Source organism: Microtus ochrogaster, chromosome 17 (assembly GCF_000317375.1).
Source record: "Microtus ochrogaster isolate Prairie Vole_2 chromosome 17, MicOch1.0, whole genome shotgun sequence".
NCBI lineage: Eukaryota > Metazoa > Chordata > Mammalia > Rodentia > Cricetidae > Microtus > Microtus ochrogaster.
Genome location: NC_022019.1, coordinates 19,311,133 through 19,335,950, shown reverse-complemented (window position 1 = coordinate 19,335,950; position 24,818 = coordinate 19,311,133). Strand labels below are relative to the sequence as shown.

Sequence of the window (24,818 nt, the reverse complement as noted above, 5' to 3'; positions counted from 1 at the left end):
CCCCTGATCTTCAGCATGGTGAAGCGCTGCTCCCACTTCTTGGGGCTTCTATGTCTGTAGAAACCACCGTCTGGTAAAAGCAGAAAGTATTCCCCCCGCTTTGGGCTCTAAACCCCCAAAGGGCAGAGGTGCTGCTCCTGTTGTCTCTATCTTCCCAGGTCCCTCTGGTATCTAAGCACTTGGTTCGCCACTTTGTTCCGCAGAAGGGATCAGAGTTTTCTTGCGAGCCACGAGAGGTCCCAGTGCTGAAAGAAGAGTCTAGGAAACCCTGGAGTAGGGGCTACAGTGGATGGGAGGCAGGGGCTTTACCATTCAGAAAGGAATCCCCTGCAAGCATCCTCTCTCTAGCCAGATGGTGTCACACCAGGAAGCCAGGGAAGCATCTTTAGCTGAATACCATGGACTGACAAAGAAAAGAATCTCTGGTACTGTCTTTTTTTTTTCTTTTTTTTTCTTTTTATATTTATTTATTAAAGATTTCCATCTCTTCCCCGCCACCGCCTCCCATTTCCCTCCCCCTCCCCCAATCAAGTCCCCCTCTGATCCTACTGCACGTACTGGCTTTGTAAGAGCCTAGGCAGTTTGGATGCTCAACTTACTAGATCTGGCACTGTCTTAAAGGTGGCTGAGATCTTATGAGATAACAGCAGATCATCACTGGGTGCTTAATTGGAACACTGTCTTGAGTAGAAGTGAGGAAAACATACTGAGCAGTGTTGACCCCAGGCACTAACTAACAGTAACATGGAAGTGGGTTTTAGCCATCCTCCCCAGGCACGGCCCTTTACTGATGGCAGGTGGGACAGAGGTGAACTCCTTGTCACTCATGACAAAAGGGTTATCTGATTTTGTCACCTCTAGGGAGTTGGTCACATCCCTCCCTCTGAGGTCTGTGCCTACTCCTGTGCTGCACTGACAGCCTTTCTGGAATGTACTCATGAAAAAGCACCCTTTCGTTATAAATGTGATGTCTGTTCTGTGTCCTTAACCAATGTTCTCACTAGGCAGCGATCTGCAAAGTGGCGTACTGCCTTTGTGTGCTTTCGCACTGCCTCCCCGCCTGGGGCATAGAATCTCCCGCTGGAGCGATGTACTTTACAGTCTGGATACCTACCAGTTGGGTTAGCATTTAACTCCCCATTCCACCCTTGTGGATTCAGAGGCGCTGAAAGTCTAACCTCCGCTCCTGACAGGGACCGACAATGTGTCAGCTCTGAGGTCACAGTATCCTCTCATCCCTAAGATTAAAGCCCATGAACCAGAAGGGAAACAAAGCCAAACTTAAAAACAGAGAGCAAAAAGGAGGGCCAACAGAATGGAGGAGGGGGAAAGATCAGGGAACAAAGAACTGGGGTGTTATGAATACTGCCAGGAGCAGCTCACTGCTGTCCTGCTAACACTTGGAAAAAGACCCTTCCGGATTGAGTTCACGGTTCTTTCAGCAATGACTACAAAGGACAGAAAGATTTTAAAGCCTAACATCACGTCTCCACTAAAGCCAGCACAGTGAAGGAAGAGCCAAGGCAGAAAGGCTGGCCCAGGTCGTGGCACTGAGAGCCCCTGAGTGAGTCACTTAGCCTTTGCTTCTCAGGATGGAGTCCTGCCACAAAGCACTGCTGTGACTGTGCGCAGGACAGGGTTAGTCTGTATTTCAGCCGTGGGTGGAAAGAGCGCACCACGCCTGTGCTTCAGGGGACTCTAAGAACTGCAGCCTGAAGATATCCATGCAAAGCCAAGATGCAACTGCCCCAGCAGAGTCTCCTGTGTTCACGTGTATTTCTACACACAAAATGGCAAGGGGGGAGCTGAAAGGAACAAAGATATTTCCACCATATGAAACAAGAGTTAACTCTATACATAGCTGACTGAAGACAGAAGCACCTCGGTCAAACATGCGAATCAACGCTACAGGCAGAGAGGTTTGACATTCTCTACTAGGAATCTTTCCAATGCTCAGAGCTGTTTGAGGACAGGAAACTCTGATTAGCAGGGAGCCTCTTAGAGGGAAAATGTCCATGTTGAGAGGTGTGGCCAACTCTCAAGAGACATTCAGATATTGAGTCAGGTCCCAAGCTGCCTGAGGGCAGGCATGCGCATGTGCCTGTTGTGTTCGCTGGTGCAACTCTGGGTCTGAAAAGTGCAGCTGGCACATGGGAGACCCCCAGATACAGTGATAAGGGGATAATGGGGATAGGCAAACCCTGTCTGCGATCACTTTGATTCAAATAATGTGATTTCCTGACAGATGTTCAACAGCAGCTGGAGTTTTGCTGGGTTGGTGCCAGCTCAGCCATTTGGTTAGGGACTCAATGACCTGGCCTCCTCTCATTCTCCCACCGTGACAAAAAACACTCTGACCAAAGCAACTTGAGGAGGAAGGAAAGGGTTTTCCTGGCTTACACTTGCAGGTCATAATCCACCAACGATGGGAGTGAGGGCGGACGCTGGAAAAAGAGCCCCTGAGGGAAGGCTGCTTGTTCACTCTTATACCCTGCAGGACCACCTGTCCACACTGCCCACACTGCCCACACCGCCCACACTGCCCTGGCCCTCCTACACTAATACACCCAAGACAGTCCCTCACAAACATGCCCACAGGCCAGTCTGATCTAGACAATTTTTCAGGTAAGGCGATATCACATTGACCACCAGAGCTAACCAGGACAAGCCAAAAGCATTTTAACAGATCTTTCGATTCAAATTCCCTTCACCCTGGGATGTCCGCCTGGTTGCTACACTCAAAGAATATAGGACAAACAGCAGTTAAAATTGCCAAACCTGGACAAATCAACCACAACATCAAATGAGAACTGAGGAGAGAGACCAGATCCAAGTAGTTTCTGTCTTGAATACTTAGCGCGACACCTGGTACCAAGTTAGTACGCAGAACGGTTTGCTGCCCACGCCATCATGGCCGCTGCTCCCACATTGGCCACCCCTGCATCCTCTGCAGGATGAAAGGGACAGCGGTTAGGGGTGGGGACGAGCTAGAGGTCAACAGTGGACAGCTCGAGGACACTGTGGAAGGACTCTGGACCTGACGACGGTACCGCCGGAGCCACTTCTGATCTTTCCCACTTTATGGCCCAAAAGACGCATATTTCTCCACTGCAGCATTGTGAATGAGGCCACTTCGTTTATGATCCTGTCTCTTCCCATCTTTGAGACGGAGAAGTTACCAAAGCAGCAGCAGCAGCCTTGGGAGCCTGACACAGGACTGCCTGGAAAGCCAGGGCTCTGCCTTCTCTTCTGGGAAACATCTGGATTGCTACTGCTATAGTTGAAGTGTCTTGGAAACATCTGGATTGCCACTGTTATAACCAAGCTATGGAAACATCTGGACTGCTACTGTTATAGTTGAGCTAGCCTGGAAACACCTGGACTGCTACTGTTATAGTTGAGCTATCCTGGAAGTACTTAAAAATTCAGCTCACATTGAGTGATTATTTGGATTTCCCACCACCAGCACCACCACCACCACCACCACCACCACCTTCACTTTTTAAAAATTTGTCTCACTGATCTATTTAAATCTGGTGGGGAGAGCTTATCCCCCACTGTCTCACAGAGACATCTGTCCTCACTTGTCACCTCTGTCCTGCTCTGAGTGTGACCATTTGGACCGCTGTCCCAGCTCCACCTGCTTGAGTGAATTGGTCTGAACTGGGAGTTCTCCCTGTCACTGTGGGTAGAAACACTAACGCCAGTGGAAGGGAGCGAGCACAAATGACCTTTAACCACTTCTTTGTTTGTCTGTCTGTTTTTTAAAGGAAGGAAATGTCAGGAGAGCAGGAGCACCGTGTAATAGTGACACAGGACCTCACAGCTGTCATGTAAACGAGCAGGAGCCCCGGCTGTTTCCAGGGAAGGGAGCTGCAGCTTCGGCTGCAAGATGGAGGCAATGGGAAGCTCATTTCGTTGTACATTTTGCCTAAGTGTGTGGAACAAAAGGTCAGTACTCTCTGTAGTTAGATATCAAAATGATTCCAACTGAAAAAATAAGCATTTGCCAGATTTGATTAGACTGAAACTCATACCTCATGATTATCAAAGCAGTTGCCTCTCATCAGTGGGTTCTCAGCTCATGGTTATGTATTTGGTGGATGCTGTTTTGCAGTTAGCTGCTTATGTGAGGGATTATGTGTCATTCACTGATCGGGCCCTATAGTGCCTGCACTAAGGGGGGGTACACGAGCTGGGGAAAGGACTGGAAATTTAAAAACACATGCACACAGACAGAGACACGGGGACTTGAGTCATCCTTGAAACAAGAATCCCAACTTTACTGTGCTCCAGGGAAGCTTATGTAGGGATCCTTATCTGATAGCCATGCCCCAGCTCTTGGGATTTCCAGCTGGAAAACCCACCAGAAACCACTCCCCTGCCATTAGGAACTCACGAGGGTCTCGTGCTCAGAGCAGCTGCAGGCACAGGAAAACAAGTTGCTTCACTCTAGCAGACAAAGAGTCTGAGGCAGGCAAAGAAACTCAGGGGGTCAGGAGTCTACAGGCCCCAACATGGCCCTGGGTGGTACATAAGAGATCCTCAGTGTGTACTGAGTGAATTGAATGAATACTGGACGTTGTTCCTTGAAATTACTGTATCCTTGAATTCTAGGGTCACAGACGGTTTCATTAGAAGAGACCTCTCTGTCTTGGTCATCATTGTCGAGTATGGGCACTGGGATGAACAAGTTAAGAACGGAGAATCTAATCCCTGTAGGTGCAATAGCAAGTATAGGATGATTCTGAACCCCTGCCAATCATCTTCACCAGAGCACGGGAAAGATGACTCAGAGGAGAACATTGTGCCCTGCTCTTGTAGAGGACCTGAGCTCACTTCCCAGCACCCATGGCCCCCTGTAACTACAGCTCAAAGGAGTATCTAATGTCTCTGGTTGCTACAGGCGCCTGAACACACACACATTAAAAATAAAATCTTAAAAATATAAAACCAAAGTGCTCACCAGACCCAGCTCCCACTTCTTTGGGGAAGACATTGCCTTATCCACCACTCTTCCCTTAATCCAGAAGCCACCGGCTGACGAGTTAGCACGTTCTCCAAATGTTCTAACTGCATTTTCTTTCACTGACATTTCCGCAGTTGGACAGGGTAGATTGAGCCCAGGAACCAAGTCAAACCATAGGAATTCTAGCCAGTTACCTGAAGTCGAGTCTGGTGAGCAGAGCTGGTCTGTGGTGGTCTTGTCTCTTCTACTTCACCCACCCAGGGTCACAGAGAAAGGTGCTCCTCTAACACCCAATGCTGTGTGCACACTCCGTGGCTCAAATATTAGTCAAGTTGGTACTGAATCTACTTGCCCCCAGCCTGATCCCTCTGCTGTGCTCAGCAATATAACTGACATTCTGGTAAAAAGAATCCTTAGCCTGGTTACAAATCAGGGGCATGCAGCCTCAGACTGACACCTGAAGTGACCTTAGGATACAAGGCCGAAAATGATGACTTCTGCTGTCCAGTGAGGGGCAGAGTGATGACTTGGTGATGAAGAAAGCCCACTGCTCTTGGAGATGACCAGAGTTTAGTTGCCAGCACCTCACAGGCTCCTGTAGAGTTCATAGCAGTTCACGGCCTCCTGTAGCTACCGTTCCAGGGATCCAGTGCATTCTTCTAGCCTCCGGGGGTACACACACACATATGGTATACATTCCAAAAGACACATACACATAAATAAAAATAAGGGGCAATGCTAGGCCTCAGCCCCCAAAATGTGACTTCTCACAACATACATGCAAAACGCTGTGTCTGGAGCAGGTGGACATAATATTTGAGATCTGGAAGGAATCCACCAAAATGAGGTCCTGTCATGATCGTGAATGGTGCCTTAAACGATACCAATTCTCTTCTATCCCGTCTTAATCTTGTTTTTCAAGTGATAGTCTATATTAGAATCACCTGAGGCATGCATTAAGTATTCACGGTAGACACCTAGCTCAACCAGAATCTCTGGGTATGGGCTGGAGGAACTGCAAGCTTCCCAGACATCCAAAGATACGTATGTACCTGAATCTGCAGCTCAGCCCCCAGAAAAGTTTTCCTTTTTTGATTCTTTGCTGTCACAAAAGAAACAAAATCTAAAAGTCCAAAGCAACAGTTGAGGGCTCCTGTCCCTGCCATAAACATTTCCAAAAGCCAAAAGCCTCGTGAACACGTGTTGCTGACCAGCTGATGCAAACACCATTTACAACGAGGCTCTGCCACGCAGTGTCTACTGATCAGTGTTTGAGCGAACCAAATGAACTGCAATGCCTAGGCCTGTGTTTCAGGGCCCTTGACCCCGTGGGTTTCTTGTTGCTGGGTAACCCATTTCTCAAGGAGACTAGGTATTTCATGGCACTGAATTAAGGAACAATGAATCCTTGGATATTTCTCTATGATTTTAATAAAATTTCTTCACCTCAGAGATAGCACAAGTTTCAATTTGCTTTCTTCTCAATGAGACATTTCAAAACAGCCGACTTCTTCAGTGTGCCCTTTTACTCACCGGCCACCTAGATGACTGGCTTGCCAGACACTGCTCACATGAGTAGGCTAAGTCACAGACAAACGTAGCTGTGCCATTGTAGTGACTACACAAGACAGTGTGTAGGTCTCTTTAAACCCCTTACCATTCTGCCTTGATAGCAATGAAAACTACAAAACGAGCACCAGGCAAGGTGCTGATGTCTGCCTGCCGTGTTAGCCATGTTCGTGAAGCACTTGGTCTTGGACAGTCGAGTATATGACGAGCCCCAAAGGGCAGAATCTGACAGGAGAGGACAGCAAGGGGAGGAGTCACACAAGGTCCTGGGGGTCATGCTGGAAGAGGAGTCAAAAGTGGCTCCATAACTGTCACATGGTCTCAGAAAAGGCTGATGAAGTCCAGATATTTTACATAGATGCATGATGTCACACACACACGAGAATCAACAGCCTGATAAATTCAATGGTGGTGATTTAAGAGGAGACCTCTAACGAAGGAGCTCTCACATGCTCAGAAATGGTCTGTGACATTACTGACTCGTAATATTTATCAAAGTCATGACCAGTTTACTTTCCCTGGGGCTCTCTGAGCTTTGCCAGAGAAAGAAAAAGCATTAAGGAAGATTCAGACTGGGTGGGGTGCAGCTCAGCAGCCCAGCACTTGCTTAGCATGTGAAAGGCCTGGGCTCAGTGCCTGGCACTCTGCCTTGCTATCAACACATTCATGTTGCCTCTCAAGAGCCGTGGCCCACCAGACCCAAGTAATGAATCACTAGACAAATGAGCGCTCCAATTTCACAGCAGCTCAAATTGCTTAATGGACTGGAGCTCAAACAGTATAGCCTAGATCACTTTCCTAAGTCTCCCTGTAAACCAAGCGCCTCAGGTCTGTAATCCTAGCACTCAAGTGAAGCTAAGGCTGGAGAATCACAAGCTTGAGGGTAACTGAGACTGCATAGCAGAGCCCAAGGTCAACCTGGGGTTCACGGCAAGAAAAGCAAACACTAGAGTCTCCCTGTAAATGTTTCCTACACACTCAAGAACACACAATGATTTAGTAATGGGAGATATATGGCATTTCAGAAACAGATAATGTAGCCCGAAGAAGGCTCATGTCTGAGAGTTGGCTGTCAGCTGATGGGCTTTGGGGAGTAGCTAGAGTTTAGGGGCTCTGATGTCGACAGAGGATTAGTCCACTCATGGATTCATAGCTTGATGGCGTCGCTGGGGAGTGATGAAATCTGGGCAATTGGGACCTGAAGTAGGCCAATGGGTGCGTGCCCTGGCCACTAGTGCATGTCTGTATGTGGCGACCGTCTTTGGCGAATGGATGCGCGTCCTGGCCACTAGTGCATGTCTGTATGCGACGACAGGTCTTTGGCAGGTGGGTACAGAGGCACTCATAGACTGCGGCTCTGTAGTTCCAAGGCTAGCCCCAGCACAGCACTGTGCTTCTGCAGGGACCAGCAGAATGCTAGCCCGGCAGCACAGGTGGTTCTCATTTGGTTTTATGGTTTTTTTTATAGCTTCCTAGTAGGTTTTCAGTTTTTTAGTCTCATTTACCAAAACAGTTATATTTTTCTGAAATGATGCTTGCTTCCCTCAACACTATGTAACACAAATTGGAGAGAGAGAGAGAGAGAGAGAGAGAGAGAGAGAGAGAGAGAGAGGGAGGGAGGGAAGGAGGCAGGGAGGGAGAGAGAGGTGTGTTTATGCTTCGGAACTAATCAGGAACAGTCATAGTTTGCCTCTGGTTTCCTTTCCAAGAGTTCATCCTGCCGTCCTGGGACGATCATCCTCAACCACTCGACTAGTCTCAGCAGACCCATTCCTACTGGGCATCTGGGAAGTGGACGGGGAAGCCATTGCTGTGTAGTTGGGACGCTGCAGATCCATAGCCAAGTTATCTTTATTTCAAGCCCGTTAAAGCCCTTCACTGCTCACCCTCACGTCTGACGTCTGACGTAACACCCTTGGAATACCAGGTAAACTCTTTTTGGAAGGCATTAACAGGCCACTCACTTCCACCAACCCAAACTAACCCAGCCCCTCCCACCAACGCATCTGAGAAGTGTCTGGTGACTATTGTGTAACTATATGATGAACTTGAATCCACATCAGAACATGGAAAAACCTGAATTTGTGGGCTACGACCACTCATCATTTAGCCCAAAAATAAACCATCTCTTCCCCTCGGAGACTAGGGCCGTTTTACACAGACAGGTGAATGAATGTGTTCACTCCCCAGCTTATGTTACTGACTTGCCACTGTGCTGGGGGTGATGAGACTCCAGGGCTTTGTGACTAAAGCGACCGCTATGGAGATTCACAAACCCCGAGTCACATGAGGCTGAGCAGCCGCTCTCCGCTCCTGAGGATTTTCTTACAGCTGACTTGCACTTCCAGTGTTGACACGCTTCTCACCAACAGGGACGGAGCTATTCTTGGCTCTTGGGAAAACATGATCCATGGACTGGTGATGGCCGTGAATAGCTGAGCACTTGGAAACATTTGTAACAATCTAAAAGGGCATTTTACAGTGTTGCATCAAAATTAATTAAAGGGGAACTGATTACTTTGCGTGACTTTTAACACTTCATTTTCCGGTAACAACTTTTATTTTACCAAAGGATGAGGTCAGGACATTAAAATTTTAAGTTCTACATTTTTGAAAAGTTATCATTCAAATTGGTTAATAAAACTTACACAGAGCACCACTGGGTGTGACGGTATACTGTTTTGTGTAAAACGTCAGCGTGTTTTTCAGCCTGTCCTCACGAATGCTGTGCTCCATGATTGCCAGAGAAACACAAAGGTCTCCTCACCGCGGCTTCCAAGCTGATGACGTCACAGTGAGGATACCACCCAAATTCAACTTGGCAAACAAATGAGTCTTATTGGGGTCAATTAATGGGACCAGAAATGACTCAAAAACAGGTGCATCACCAAAAGCTCACCCCAGCAATGGGTGCTGGCTCACAAAAGCTGGACACCTGCGATGCATCAGACAGCCTGAGGCAGCTCACAGGTGGGAGGGTGTCCTGGCTCAGCTGGTCTGAGCCTCTGCTAGGCAGCTTGGCTGATCTGAGGGTCTCTCAGCAGTCATTACAGGTTACACACATTTGGGGAGGAGAGAGGAGCCTAGGCGGTCAGTTTCATCAGGGCCCTTAGGGTTATTTACTTCCTGAGCTTAAGGAGCTTCCCTGCAGAATGTTTCACCTCCCCTTAGAACCCCAGTTCTCAACCTTCCTAACCTGCGACCCTCATGCTGTGGTGACCTCCAACCCTAATTATTTTCATTGCTACTTCATAACTGTAATTTTGCTACTGTTATGAATCATAATGTAAATATCTGTTTTCTGACAGTCTTAGGCGACCCCTGTGAAAGGGTCATTCAAGGCTCACCAAGGGGTTGTGACCCACAGGTTGAGAAGCAACAGCTTAAACCATCCTGTGTCTTAGCAAGCTTCTCTGAAGGGCTTTGTCTCAGAAGAAAATTGCTCTGAATCTGAATGGGTATGGCTGGCTTCTCTTCTTGCAGTCTCATCGGCTAGCTATGCTCTCATCAGGACACTGAGAATTCCCACAGATAAACAGCAATATTAAAACATAGTGGAATGCTGGGAGGAGATGCCAGTCCAGACATTAGGACGCCAAGCAGACCAGGCCCCTTTTCCACCTCCCAGTCAAAGCACTAAATGCACGGAGCGATGGGTGCGTACTGAGAGCTGCAAGAGAGAAACGCCAAATCGCATATAAAGGCAGGGCTATCAGAATAACGGCCTATTCTTCAACAGAAACTTTAAAAACACTCTAAAGACAACAGTTCCCAACCCAGACTGCTATGCCCAGCAAAGCCATCGGTCAGAACTGAAGGAAAGATAAAAGCTTTTCATGATAAAAACACTAGAGGAATTATGACCACTAAGCCAGCTCTACAGAAGGTATTTGAAGGAATCTTTGAGGTTGAAAAACAAAAAGCAAAAACCATCCACAAGGCCACAAGAAATAATAAACAATGCTAAAATAGTCAAGTGAGAGAGGAAAGAATAAAATGATAGGAACTGAATATATTTTTCAGGGACAACTCTGAGTATTAACGGCCTCAATATCCCCAATCAAAAGGTGGCTGATCTTGGTGGCCAACTTGTCTATGAAATAATCCAGGAGAGACACTGAGACCCCATCAGCATAGTGAGCCAGTGCAGAGTGTAAGAGCAATGACCTGCTCTTGGCCAGTGTCTCGGAAAGACTCTTGGCGCCAAAGTCAGGGGTACAGCGTTTCTAAAGCCAAAACCCACACAGACCACGACTATATCAATGCATGATCTGTTTCAGCAGAACAGAGCAGTTACTTCACACAACAAAACAATTCACTTTGATTTACACTTTTATCAGTTATTTTGGTTTATGTTTCATTGATACAAACATTATTTTGGTTAATACATCTGGACCTTGGTCAGGGTCACAGAAATCCCAAATATGTTGCCGGGGTGAATGTGGCTGTTGGGAACAGAGGGCTGAGAAAGAGACCTTAGCTCCTTCAGCTACACCTGGAGTCAATAACATGCAACTAGCCGGGCACACCAAATATCAAAGAAGGAATCAATTTGGGATTTTTGGTTTTTTAGGGGTTTTGTTTTGTTTCTTTCTGCCTGCTTGCCCTCACTCTCGCTGGCAACTTCATCTAGCCCACTGCTGGGACATTCCTTCGCTGCTATTGGAACCAATTTTTCAGTACTCCAACATAGGCCAAAGAGCAGCTGAGACATCCAGCCTCATGGACAGAACAACTACCCACCCCCCAAGATATGGTTTCTCTGTGTAAAAGCTCTAGATGTCCTAGAACTAGCTCTGTAGACCAGGCTGGCCTTGAACACAGTGAGATCCACCTGCCTCTGCCTCCCAAGTCCTGGGATGAAAGGCGTGCACCACCACTGCCCAGCCAACTACTGTATTCTTGACTTTTGTTGGGAGACAGCCATTATTGGACTAGCCGGACCACAGCTTGTAAGCCACTCTAATAAATCCCATATATATGCTCATTCCAGAGAACCCCAATACAAGTCGGAAGATAAAAAAGCAAGAACTTGATGGAGGAAGGTCATTGGTTAATAAAGAAGCTGCTTGCCTTGATAGGTTAAAACATAGGTGGGAGGAAGAGGAAGTGAGGTCAGACTCGACAGCTCTCCTCTCAGCAGCAGACGCCTCAGAGAGACACGAGATGCTCCACTCTTGCAGGCAGAGGCGAGAGCTCTGCTCTCTGAGGCACACGCGATGAAGCTCCGACCCAGGATGGACGTAGGCTAGAATCTTCCCGGTAAGCGCACCTTGGGGTGCTATACACAGATGATTAGAAATGGGCTAAATTAATATGTGAGAATTAGCCTAGAAGAGAATGGGCCAAACAGTGCTTAAAAGAATACAGTGTCCGTGTAATTATTTCAGGTAAAGCTAGCCGGAGGCAGCCGGAGTGGCGGGAAGCAGCCCGCCGCTCCTAATACTACAAGAACTCTTTGTTGCCTCCACGAAACACATCTCACCACAAAAGACATAAAAAAGGTGTTCTAACCAGCAGACCTAGGGAACAAGCCGGTGTCACCGTTCAATATCTGAAAAAAGACTATAAACTAAAAACTAGGGAGAAAAGATAATTGATGGAGGAAGGTCATTGGTTAAGCAATAAAGAAACTGCTTAGCCTCATAGGTTAGAACATAGGTGGGAGGAGAAAACAGGACAGAATGCTGGGAGGAAGAGGAGGTGAGCTCAGACTCGACAGTTCTGCTCTCTGGAGCAGAGGCCATACTCCCCACTCCTGGGCAGACGCACATGATGAAGCAAGCCTCCAGGTCAGACATGATGAATCTTTCCCGGTAAGACCGATGCTACACAGTTTATTAGAGATGGGTTGATCAGGATATCAGAATTAGCCAGTAAGGGATAGAGCTAGTGGGCCAAGCAGTGTTTAAATGAATACAATTTGTGTGTTGTTATTTTGGGCCATAAGCTAGCGAGGCGGCCAGGGTGCTGGGGACGCAGCCCTGCCGCTCCTATTACTACAGATAATGAAGGCTACTTCATACCAATGAAAGGCACAATCCATTGAGATGACATTAAAATCCTAAACATAAACAGACCAAACGTAGATATATCCAATTTCATAAAGCACACACTACAAGACTTAAAGCAGCAGATTCACCCCAGCACAGAAACAGTGACTTCAGTATAATATACCACTCTCGCCAACAGATAGATCATCCTCACAAAAAAGAAAACTACCTGAAATTATATCACAGGTCAAATGGATCTAACAGATTTCGACAGAACATCCCATCCAAATATGAAGAATTTCCCTCAACAGCTCAGAAAACTTTCTATAAAATAGATCACATATGAGGAAACAAAGCAAGTCTTAACAAATAATAAGAAAAGCAAAACAATTCCTTGTAATCTATCTGATCACAATGGAGTAAGACTTCAAAGCAAAAGCAAGAAAAACCTTAATGTACACACAAAGCCATGGAGATTGAACACACTACTGAACAGTGGGTGGGCCCTTAAAGAAACCAAGAAGAAAATAAAAACATTCCTAAACTCACATGAAAATGAAAACACAAAATAACCTCCAAGATACACTGAAAGCAGTCCTGGATGATTTTTATTTGGGCTCTAAGTGTACATTAAGAAATCACAGAGCTCCCAAACAAATAACTGAATGACTGTAGCAGCTGGAATGAGAAATGTCCCTCATAAACTCAAGTATTTCAACACTTGGTCTGCAGCTGGTAGCACTGTTTGGGGAAGTTAGGGAAGCATTAGGATGCAGAGCCTTGTATGTCAGTTCGGGTGGGCTTGGGGAGTGGGGGTTACTGCCTTGTTCTACTTCTTGTTCTTTGTGATCTGTCAGCTTCCTGCTCCAGCCACCTGCTGCCATGCCGTCTTTGCCATTACCAACACCTTCCGGACCTGTAAGCCAAAGCTGCTTTTGGTCATATCTTATTACAGCAACAGAAAAGAGTAACTAGTATAATGGCTAACCTTCAGGGTCTGGAAAAACAACAAGAAAGAGAAAGAGCTTCCTAGGACCAGAGTAAGGATGAACGATATGGAAACAAAGTAACAAGGCAAAAAGAATCAATGAAATAAAGAAGTCTTTGAAAAGGTAAATAAGATAGACTCTTAGCCAAACTAAACACATTGAATTTACTGGAGAAAACTGGGGTCATACAAGATACCAATGAAATTCAAAAGCCATCAGATTTTTTTAAGGTTTTTTTTTTAATATAAAGATTTACTTATTATGTATATAACATTCTGCCTGTACGCATATCTGCAGGCCAGATGACGGCACCAGATCTCATTATGGATGGTTGTGAGACACCATGTGGTTGCTGAGAATCAAACTCAGGACCTCTGGAAGAGCAGCCAGTGCTCTTAACTCCTGAGTCATCACCATTATCTGATTCCAGATCTACTACAGAGTCATACTAAACAGACAAAAAAACCAGCATGGTACTGTCACAAAAACAGACATGAAGATCAGTGGAATAGAGCTGAGGGCCCAGGTAGAAGCCCATGAACCTACAGCCTCCTGATTTTTTACTAAGATGCCAAAAATACACACTGGAGAAACCAGCATCCGCCACAAATGGTGCTGGGGAAACTGGTTCTTTACATGTAGAATGAAACTAGATCCTAATCTCTCAACCTCCACAATGGATTAGGGGCCTCAACATAAGACCCTTTACCCCACAACTGATAGAAGCACAGGCATTCACTTCAAGTCTAGGCACAGGTAAGGTAAGATCTTTCTGAAGAAGACTGATCACACAGAAAATACAGCCAAGAGTCAACAAACGAGTCAACAAACGAGACCCGATGAAATTGTAACGCAGTCAATAAATGAAGAGGCAGCCCAGAGAATGTGAGAAAATCCTTGACAGCTATACACCAATGTGCAAATAGCTTAAAGAATTAAAAATACAGAAAATAACCCAATTTTAAGGGGTAGGGAGTAGGGAAATGAACAGATTCTCAAAAGAAATAAAAATGGCTAACAGGATTTTTTTCTTTCTAATGTTAAGCAATGATTTAAATATTCAGCCATCAGGGAAATGCCAACTAAAACTATCTTGACCTCATGCCAATCAGAATGGCGATCAAATGCTAGTCAAGATGTGGGAGAGGGGACACATGGCCTTTGTTGATGGGAGTGTAAATTAATACTATAGCCAGTAGAACAGTGTGGAGGCTCCTCAAGAGGCTAACACAAGAACATCCAGCTACACCATTTCTGAGCATGTGTCCAAAGGACTCCGCGTCCTGCTTGTACGCAGATACTGCACAGCCACGCTCACTGTGGACAGGAAACTGAACTGGCCTAGACATCCACCAACCGGTGTATAGTAAAGTATGGTGCACGGAAAGGGCAGAGTCATCATCAGCGCAGGAAAAATGAAACTGGGAAATTCTCAGAAAAATGAAATAAACTGGAAAATCCACTAAATAAGAAGAACTAACCAAGGCCTAGCTTTGACATTTTAGACTTGTGGGTTTAACGGGGAGTGTCTGGAGGGTCAGGAAACGGGGTAGGAGGGGCATCAATGGAGGAGAAAGCGGAATCCATGCAATAGGAAACCAGGTATATAGAGCTTTAAGCGGGGATTAGGCAGGGTCGGGGAAGGGAGTGGTGAGGGTTTTTTTTTTTTAAACCAAGACTAAGGATGTATTTAAAAGCCTTACAGAAGCCCACTACTTATACACTAATTAAAAAATAAAATTTAAAAACCAAAGGATTGTTTTTCCCTTGAGAGAAGGTCTTTCTAGGTAATTTTGGTACTGATCATGTAGACCATAATGAATAGTCTGGCTCCACCAGACAGAGATCCTCCTATATGAGTACAAATATTAGTCAGCGAAGCACCCCTGATTTCCAGGAACGCCTGGCTTCCTTATCTCAGCCCCTCCATGCCACTGTGGAACACTGAGTGGACCCAATCCTGGCACTCGGGCACACGGCTTTAGAATCCCAGCTCTTCGGAGTCACTTTAGACACCAATTTCTAAGTCAACACTACTTACTGTCTGTTGTTTCCAACTCTTTAAACTCAAACCTTAAGTTTTATATTTTACACTATAAATCACTGACACCTGAAAACTGACTTCCACACTTCTCTCACTCCTGTCCACACAGAAGCGCGCATGGTTCTCACTGCAATCCTTTACACTTGGCCCCCACATAACATTTATAGTTGGTATTTAAATTTTCTTCCAAATACAATTCTTTTCCAGATAGAAATATGTCACCAAAACATCAACAGCTTCAGCACGTTGCCTGAGCACTGATTTTGTTTTTGCTTTTCCCTCCTGGCTATGTGCATATGCTAAAAGTAATATCATTGAGGAGATTTAGGTATCTACCAATTAAGAGGCAATATTAGGATTAATGATGTAACTCGGTAGCCAAGTGTTTGCCTGACACAGGAGGCCACAAATTCAAACCTCAAAATCATCCGTGTAAACCACACGAACACTTAAAATTTGTTTAGTCTCCACAGAAACTACTGTAGTGTGTATGACCATAACTTAACCAATACTAGAGATTTTCAGTGTTAAAATAGGCTTTTTAAGTAAGAGGTAGAGAGGGCTATAAAGAGAAAAACATCCCCACATACCCGCCCCAAATTCAAAGATACAAACATACACATAAAAAGTAGTAACGATATGTACTAGAAAGTATGCCTGTGAACAGAATTCTACTGAATCCTCTACAGAAAGCTTTAGACATGTGTGTACTGTCATATCCAGCTGTACAATCTACAAACGGGCTCCTTGCTTACTAACATGATCACCTACAACTGCTATTTCAAAAGAAAGAAACAATACACTACTCCAAATTACATTGGGAAACTTTTATTAACTTAAATTGGCAATCTTAATTTTGCCCACCAAGTTCTTTATATATGTCTTAAGATTTAGGTTGATGACCTTGCAGGTGTTTCTACCTGCAGAAACATGAAGACTTGCAGTTATCATTGTCCTGTAATGATTAAAACGAAGTTCAAATAATCAACAGCTTACTTCTCTAAAATACTTAGAAGATATTCTGAGGAGTGCTTCAAAGTTCTGTGTATAAATAATGATTGATACATTTAAGATATTGATGCTGAAGATAAATATTTCTTATATAAAACATTGTTTTCACATACCACTGTTCTAACGAGGCAGTTATTAGATATATTTTCATACTAAAGAATAAAGCTTTATCTTTGTAGTTAGTTATTTTATTTATAGGACTCTTAGCAATGAAGAACTTTGTATGCAACAACAGAAAAGAGGCATACTGCAAGTGATGTTCTATAGAGGAAGCAAAAAAGATGGCTAAAACAAAAGAAACCAGCAATTTGTATCATACATTCTTTATATAAACAGTCCATTCTGAGCAGCAGACTCAAACACAGACCAAATGCTTTCAAAGGTTCGTGAGGTGCTACGTGGGCAGTGACATTCCCCACACACTGAAAAGGAAAGGGACAATAGCAGAGACCACAGTATAATAAAGAGCTACAGCACATTAACACCGTCAGCCAGCCTCCAAGTTCTCACTCAGATTGGCAACTGAAACTTCACATCCACGTGGGCTTCTTTAGCTAAGGTCACAATTTCAGAGAGCTTCACAACCTGGAAGAGAACAGGGCATCTCTGAATCTATGTTCAGAAAAGGTGAACACACATTATAAAGCAAGGCAAAATGAATATAGAACCTTTTTTACCTAAAACACTAGGGATATTCTGACATTGCTGTAAGTCACACAACTGCCTTTTAGGAACTGACACTTGCAAGATTGTCATGTCTGACATTCTTCATAACCTACGGTCAACTAAATATGTCTGATAAAGATCAATACTAGAAATGTCTTACCTAAATTTTATCTTGAAGACAAAAACAGTAAGTATCCTTGTAAGATATCCCACAATTCAAAGCACAACTAAATAAAACAAAACCTACTTTGAAAAAGTTTACAAGCTTAATTGATAATATTAGGGTAGGAGTTTGGATATAAGAATTGCTAGTATATTTTCTGTGAGGTAACACTAACCAACAAAAATTCTAATGCCCTGTAAGATATGAGACTATCTATTTCTATACAAAATGTCATACAAATTAAACATCTAAAACCAAAACTCAGCTTTTCTCCTAGTAGAGTAGTTAGAAAAAAAAGAGTCTGGAGTTAGAGAAATATGAGCTGAAATAAGTGAATTTATATAAGCTATTTCTTCATCTATATACATGGAAATTTTACCACCAGGAGAATTCCTGCGAGGCGGGGGGAAGATTATCAATCATAGTCAATACTACAAAATGAACGTCCAGTTTAGGAGAAAAATACAGAGAACAGAAGAACATAATAAATAGATGATACTCAGGGTTACAACTATTAAATCCAGACGAAGAGAGACTCTACAGGACTACAACAAAGTATTTAGCAGATAAACTCCGGAGGAGGATTACTTTAAAACATGAGGGCTACAGATTAAGACATGCACGTATATATTACCCAGCTGCAGGACAAACAGTCTGACCCCAAGTCTAACAGAAGAGTCTAGATGGTGTGAGATAACTGCTCAACTTTCACAGCGGAATGCCACATCCTGTTTAGACAACAGGAATTCCTTTTCGTCAGCACACTACTTCACCTTCATATACATGGTTTGGATGTATAAAATGATGCACATGGGGATTTACTAACTAATAATGAACGAGAGAAGAAATAGGTAAGAACTGAGATTAGACCAGATTGGGTATAAATTGGTCACTGTTTAAGATGGATAATAGATATAAGGTATGAGAGGTTCTGAAAAACAATTTTTAAATTCTCATTGCCTTCAAACTCTTCTGCATTACACAATTTGAATAAGAATTTCCCCTCACTTATGTTGATTTCTTCTAATAATCTCCTACTTGCTCACCACCTGACTGGATCCTTAGACAGAAATTCCCACCTTTCCTGCTGCAGTTGAGGCTGAGCACAATCTTTATCCCCCACTGCAATAAACACACACATAAACATAGATATAGATATATATACACACACACACACATATATGTGTGTGTCTGTGTGTGTGTATGTGTGTCATTCCCCAGAATTAAGTTTGTTTTTCCATATAACTAGATTAAGCACTAATATTAGCAGTAATAATATAGCAGTACTAATATTAGCAGTATTAGCTGGTTCATTTCAAAATCTGAAGGTCTATAGATTCTTTCCATCATCAGAGCAACTTACCATTTTAGCAGCTTCATCCAAATCATCACAAGCAAGAATTTTAAGTCCACTGTCTGCTATTAGTACCTTCGCATCATCAACTTGTGTACCTAGAAATGATTTATGCAAATATAAGTAAATGAGTTAAATATGTGTATACATATATGCATATATACATATATGCATAAATATATGTGTATATATGCATACAGGCATGCACACACATAATACGTACAATCTTTTTCACACTATATGTATTTCAGCACAAAAGCTTCTATTATTTAACACAAATATTTAAGAAAAATATCCTAAGAACTTGGAACTACCTTGTGAAATACTTCATTTTACCATATCCATAGTAATAAAAGCAAAGCCAGAATCTCAGAAAAAAATCACTGTTATGGTATATTATTTTAACTAAGTAAAGATACGTTACATTTAAGTTGTGGAATATCACTTTAACTGTGTAAAGGTAAAGTTACATTTGTTTATGGTGCACTTGTTTAATGATGTAAGAATGTGTGTTTAATTATGTAAAGATGTGTTGCATCTGTTTCACCCTGCCTGCCCAAGGCACCTGATTGGTCTAATATAAAGCTGAACTGCCAATAGTTAGGCAGGAGAAGGAAAGGAGGGGCTGGTGGGCAGAGAGAAGAAGAAGAAGAAGAAATCTAGGCAAAGGAGAAAGAGGAGGAGAGCACAAGGGGGAAAAGAGAGGGACATGGCCCCAGGCCCCATGCGGTGCCAGCAAGACATGGAGCCAGCAGGAAAGTAAGATAAACAGAAAAAAGGAAAAGTAAAAAAGCCCCGAGGACAACAAGGAGCTCCTGTGAAAGTGCTTTCTTCATCTCTTGCCAAGAATTCAATCTGTTTCTGGATTTTCTGCAAACTAACAAAAGCTGTTGCTACATTATCACTCAGAAAGATAAAGCCACATAGTCACATACAGGCTTCCCCTGTATGGCGAAATGCCACCCACTGATAGACACAGCGCTTAGGAAACAACATCTAAAACTTAGCATGTCTGCCAGCAGCACATTGGCAGTTTTCAGTGCAAACTGAATACCTGATTGATGATGCCTAACCTAGGCTACACCCTCCTACTGATATCAGCAATTGCCTCCTAAGATAAGTGCAAGATTCAAATCTAGGAGTAGAAACAGAAGGAAAAATATTGCAAGACCAAATTTAGAGGGGAATTTTCAGTGGTTATAGGATAGATATACAGTTCTAATATACGAAAAGTTAATAAAATTGTGGGGAAAGTCCTCTCAGTCTTACTAAATACAAATAGGTGAAATAGAAGATGAGAAGTCTAGAAGAAAATACTAAGTGAAATATATATACACTTGAGTTGACTCCAGCCAGGAAAGCAGGCAGGCTAACTGTAGATCCTCACTTCTGCCTCAGTTCCTCCATATTCAATTCTTCTGTCTTATCCTCAGAAATAAATATATATTTAATTTAAAAAAAAGCCCCGAGGAAAAACAGATACAGACGATTAAAATAAGTGATAAGGCTGAGCATCCATAACTAATAATAAGTCTCCTTGCCATGACTTAGGAGCTGATTGGTAGTCCAGAAGAAAAAGTCTAACATATCACATTACACAGAGCAAAACTTTGAGCATTTTTGCCCAATGTAGTAAATTGAAAAAAAAAAAAAAAAGTCACATTGGGTGTCTGAGAGAGAGATGTCCCTGACAAGTTCATGTATCTGAACATCAGCGCCCAGCTGGCGCTGTTTGGGAAGGCTACAGAGCTCCTAGGGTAGAGGGCCTTGGTGGAGGACGTGCATCACTAGAGATGGTTTGTAGCCTCATCCTACTTTACTGTGTGTGTGACTGAGATGTGATCTCAGCTTCCTCTCCTGCACAGTGCCCGTTCCACATTATGCCTATCTTGTCCTCTGAAACTGTAAGGCAAAATAAATTCTTCCTTAGGTTGCCTTTTTGTTTTTGTGTTGTTTTTTTGTTTGTTTGTTTGTTTTTTTGAGACAGAGTTTCTCTGTGTAACCCCAGCTTTTCTGGAACTCCCTTTGTAGACCAGGCTGGCCTTAAACTGAAAGATCTGCCTGCTTCTGCCTCCTGAGTGCTGGGATTAAAGGTGTGCCCCACCCACACCTTAAGCTGCATTTGATCATGGTATTTTATCACAGCAACAGAAAAATAACTAACAGTTTCCAAGTTTTGTATTTAATGCTTTCAATGAAAGGATATAGCTATTTGTAAAATTATACTTTAAATTAACTGTGCTCCTTACAATTACAGCATTTAAACGATTGGAAACAAACTTTTAACACTCACCTTGTAACCGTACCACAACAGGTATTTTGATTTCTAAATCTTTAACTGCCATAACTATTCCTTTTGCAATAACATCACATCTCATAATTCCTCCAAAAATGTTGACCAGAATAGCCTGCACCTATCAATAAAGTAAATATTAAAGGAATAAGTATTTGTACTTTTCTTCCAAAACAGCAGGATATGCGTCTTACAAAAACAAGTTCCATGGAAACATTTTCAAATAAAACCATCATTTCCTTTTCTATCTTTCAGTTCACTACCAACCAAAACTTACTTCCACTAATTTCAATATTTGCTTAGATTTGTTTTCTACTACATCCCTTACAACAAAACCTTGTGATTCAGTCTTCTTCCTATTTACCAACACAACATTGCAGGTCATATCCTACAGCAATGTCACAGAGAGCATCTCTATTAGTATCCATCACCTACTACTGTCTGCATTCAGCTGTAGTGATATTTCATTTGTATTTTAATAAATAAAGCTTGCCTGAAGATCAGAGAGTAAAACAGCCACACTGGTCAGCCTTACAGACTGGGCAGTGGTGACACACGCCTTTAATCCCAGCCCAAGGGAGGAATATAAAAAGGGAGGAGACAGGTCTCAGCTCAGTCTCATTCTGAGATTACTGGAGGCAGGATCGCCATTTCGGTCTGAGGTAGAGGTGAGTCAGTGGCTGGCTGCTTTGCTTTTCTGACCTTCAGGTTGAACCCCAACATCTGTCTCTGGGTTTTTATTACTTGTGCTACATTCAGCCCTATCAATGCGAGTCATACTACTTCTACAGCTCCTCCTCTGCCATCTCAGGTGCTCTTTCAGTACTCTTCACTGTTGTTGGACACAGCCTCTCCTGATGGGACCCTATCTCTGTCATTTTATTCTGTCTCCTTCGACAAGACAGAGGGGCCAGGTTCTGTTGTTTTCCTCATCTCCCCAACTCCTAAGAACTCAAGTTGTCCCAATATGCTGAGGACTTTCAAGTCTATGTCCAATCATTAGAAGTTGTTTAATCCTGGGGCTGGAGAGAGAGCTCAGCAGGGAAGAATGACCGTATTCTTGCAGAGGACCAGAGCTCAGTTCCCAGCACCCACATTAGGTGGCTTATGAGCACCTGCAACTCCAGCTTCAGAAGATCCTCTTCTGGATTCTATGGGCACCCACTCGCACATATACACACAGACACACACATACACATGAATGAAAATAAACAGTGCTTTTAAAGTATAACATATTTACAACAATTGTTTACATGGCCACACATGTGTTCTAAAGTCCTTAACCACTTGCCCCTGCACTACAACAGGCACCAACTCCCAGTATGTCTCATTTTAGCTGAATCCTTAGTATAAAACAACAGTAATAATACATGTGGTAAATAACTCTATGAGATTCCAAGGAAAAGACAGTAAAAAATCTTTTCTGATTCTATCCAGGAACAAGGAATATTTCTCCATCTTCTAGTATCATCTGTGATTTCCTCTTCCTAAAGTCTAATGTCAAAAACCTAAATATTGTCAGCAACATCAATAATATTTATTAATGAACTAAGTAATTATGCATGGGTACATCTATTTTCACATTCTCCCAGGCTTTTGCAGTCAAATACCACCAAGACTCTTCCATTTGAATGGTTCCCATGCTAGTTCACTAGAGGCATTAATATTATCTTTATCTAATTTAATTAAATTTCTTCACTGGTTGCTAAATTTCAACATTAATTCCGTCAAAGGTTCTCTTACTTGTATCTCAGTTATAAGATTTCAATCCCTATTTTTAAACTATGAGTGCTCTGAATTTTAATGTTGAACCAGCATAATGACATCTCCCAATTAACTAAGTCACTCCTCACAACTCCAGTTCTAACCGGTAAGCCCCACTCTTACCTTTTTATCTGAAGTGATAAGCTTAAATGCTTCTGTTACTTGGTGGACTGTGGCGCCTCCACCAACATCAAGAAAATTGGCTGGAGTCCCTCCATGTAGTTTTATTATATCCATTGTGGCCATAGCCAACCCAGCACCATTTACTATCAAGAGGGAAAGATGATTCGGATAAGGAACAGAGAAAATACATGAAGTTGTGCAAAGCCAACTCTAACAGGAAAACCCAGTAGGTACCTAGGCAGCCTATGTTCCCATCCAGGCCAATGTAGTTAAGATCTGCATTAGCTGCCTGTTTGTCCCTTTCGTCTTCCTGGGTCCAGTCCTGGAGATCAAAGATCTTCTTTTGGCGATATGCTGAATTTGAATCAAAATTGATCTTTGCATCCATACATAACACTTTGAGAGGAAAATGAAGAAAGTAATCTTAATTTTATGGCAGAAACAAAGAACTATCCAATATTATACATGGTTTAGTTTAAGAGGAAAGAGCACATTTTAATTTGTTACTGACTCAAAGTACTTCAATTTATGTTCATAATGAATTCAAACTGTTTCTCAAAGAAAAATAGGAATTTAAAATACCCCACTTACTTTTCCTACAGCTATCCCAGCATCAAAGAACAAAAAGAAGAAAACTTTCCTAAACAACATTACACATGTGTAACCCTTCCAAGAATTAACTGGCTGTGTTCTTAGCTAAAACCTTTCCCTTGGACCCAGACACCACACCTTCTTACCACTGAAGGATACTGTTTGCTGAAAAATCCTAAATCCACTCCCACTTTTATAATGGCTAAATCTCCCAACTTGCAAAACAGTGTTAACACTGATGCAAATGTCCCTCAAGTCCTCCTCCTCCTTACTCTTCCTTGGCAGCAGAGGTCCTAAAACTTGAATGGGTCAGCAAACTATGGCCCATGGACCAGAGGGCCTTTGCCTATTTCTTTGTATTTCTGAACTGAGAATGTGAATTAAAGTTTAAAAAGATTATGAAGAATAAGCAGAAAAGGGGAACAAAATAAGTAAAACTCCAAAACCCAGGATTGTGAATGGGTGATAAAGCAAAGAATACTAAGGAACTACCAACCTGGTAAACTACTTGCTCCAATTTTGCTCCTGTATCATTCTTATTTTTTTTCCTTTAACTTTTTTTTTTTTTTGAGGTATTATGTGTATCTAACCCAGAGCACAGCACACACTAGGGAAGTTCTCCCCTGATCTACATCCCAAACCCTGGCTGTTCCAGACAGGGTCTTATAAGTTGGACTCATACTCCTCCTCCTTTGGCTTCCCCAGGAATTACAGGCATGTGAACCATGCCCAGCACAAACAGCCCCATGAAGGTGACTTCTGACTTGGTCTTTCCACACCCTATGCTTTCCTCCTCAGAATAGGGTAAGAACACAGATGCAGAATTCTGGTACAAGATTCAGAAGCTGGGAGATTCTCAATTTAGAGGAGACGAGCTGGGGATTTTTAATGCTTCTACATCCAACACACCCATCACTGCCTGCTTCATCATGGGATATGGAAGCTGGAACTTGGTTTAGGCAGAGTAAAACCTTGACAGGTCCAAAAAAGTAAACACAGGTGATCAGGCTTCCCGCACCCACACAGCCTCTATCACAGAAAGCCCTGCACAGGTTGATCTTCAAAGCACCAGAGATGAGGTTATAATCTGCAGGCCTAAGGAGCCAGATCAGAGTGCTCTGACACCAAGTGGCTATCACTCAGAAGGACACACTGATTTCTACTGATGAATTACTGAGACTGCAGCCCTCGCCCCCACCAGTGGAAAAAGGGCCAGTGTAGTAGGGCAGGCATGTCTTTAATCTATCTAACTAGTATGCTCTAGGGACTACAATATTACATTTTTTTTT

The 24,818-nt window shown here is 43.2% G+C and overlaps 1 protein-coding gene across 2 annotated transcripts in view; it reads right to left on the bottom strand.

Annotated features, from left to right (window-relative positions):
* Positions 1-16,373: 16,373 nt before the first annotated feature.
* Positions 16,374-24,818, bottom strand: part of Sucla2 (succinate-CoA ligase ADP-forming beta subunit) — a 37,256-nt gene continuing 28,811 nt past the window's right edge. For both annotated transcript variants that reach the window (XM_005355611.3, XM_026783232.1), the window contains exons 7-11: positions 23,173-23,334; positions 22,939-23,081; positions 21,052-21,172; positions 18,768-18,856; positions 16,374-17,160 (exon numbers count right to left, since the gene is read on the bottom strand). In XM_005355611.3, coding sequence (XP_005355668.1) covers positions 17,086-17,160; positions 18,768-18,856; positions 21,052-21,172; positions 22,939-23,081; positions 23,173-23,334 — 590 coding nt within the window. In that variant the 3' untranslated portion in view covers positions 16,374-17,085. The remainder of the gene's footprint in view (positions 17,161-18,767; positions 18,857-21,051; positions 21,173-22,938; positions 23,082-23,172; positions 23,335-24,818) is intronic.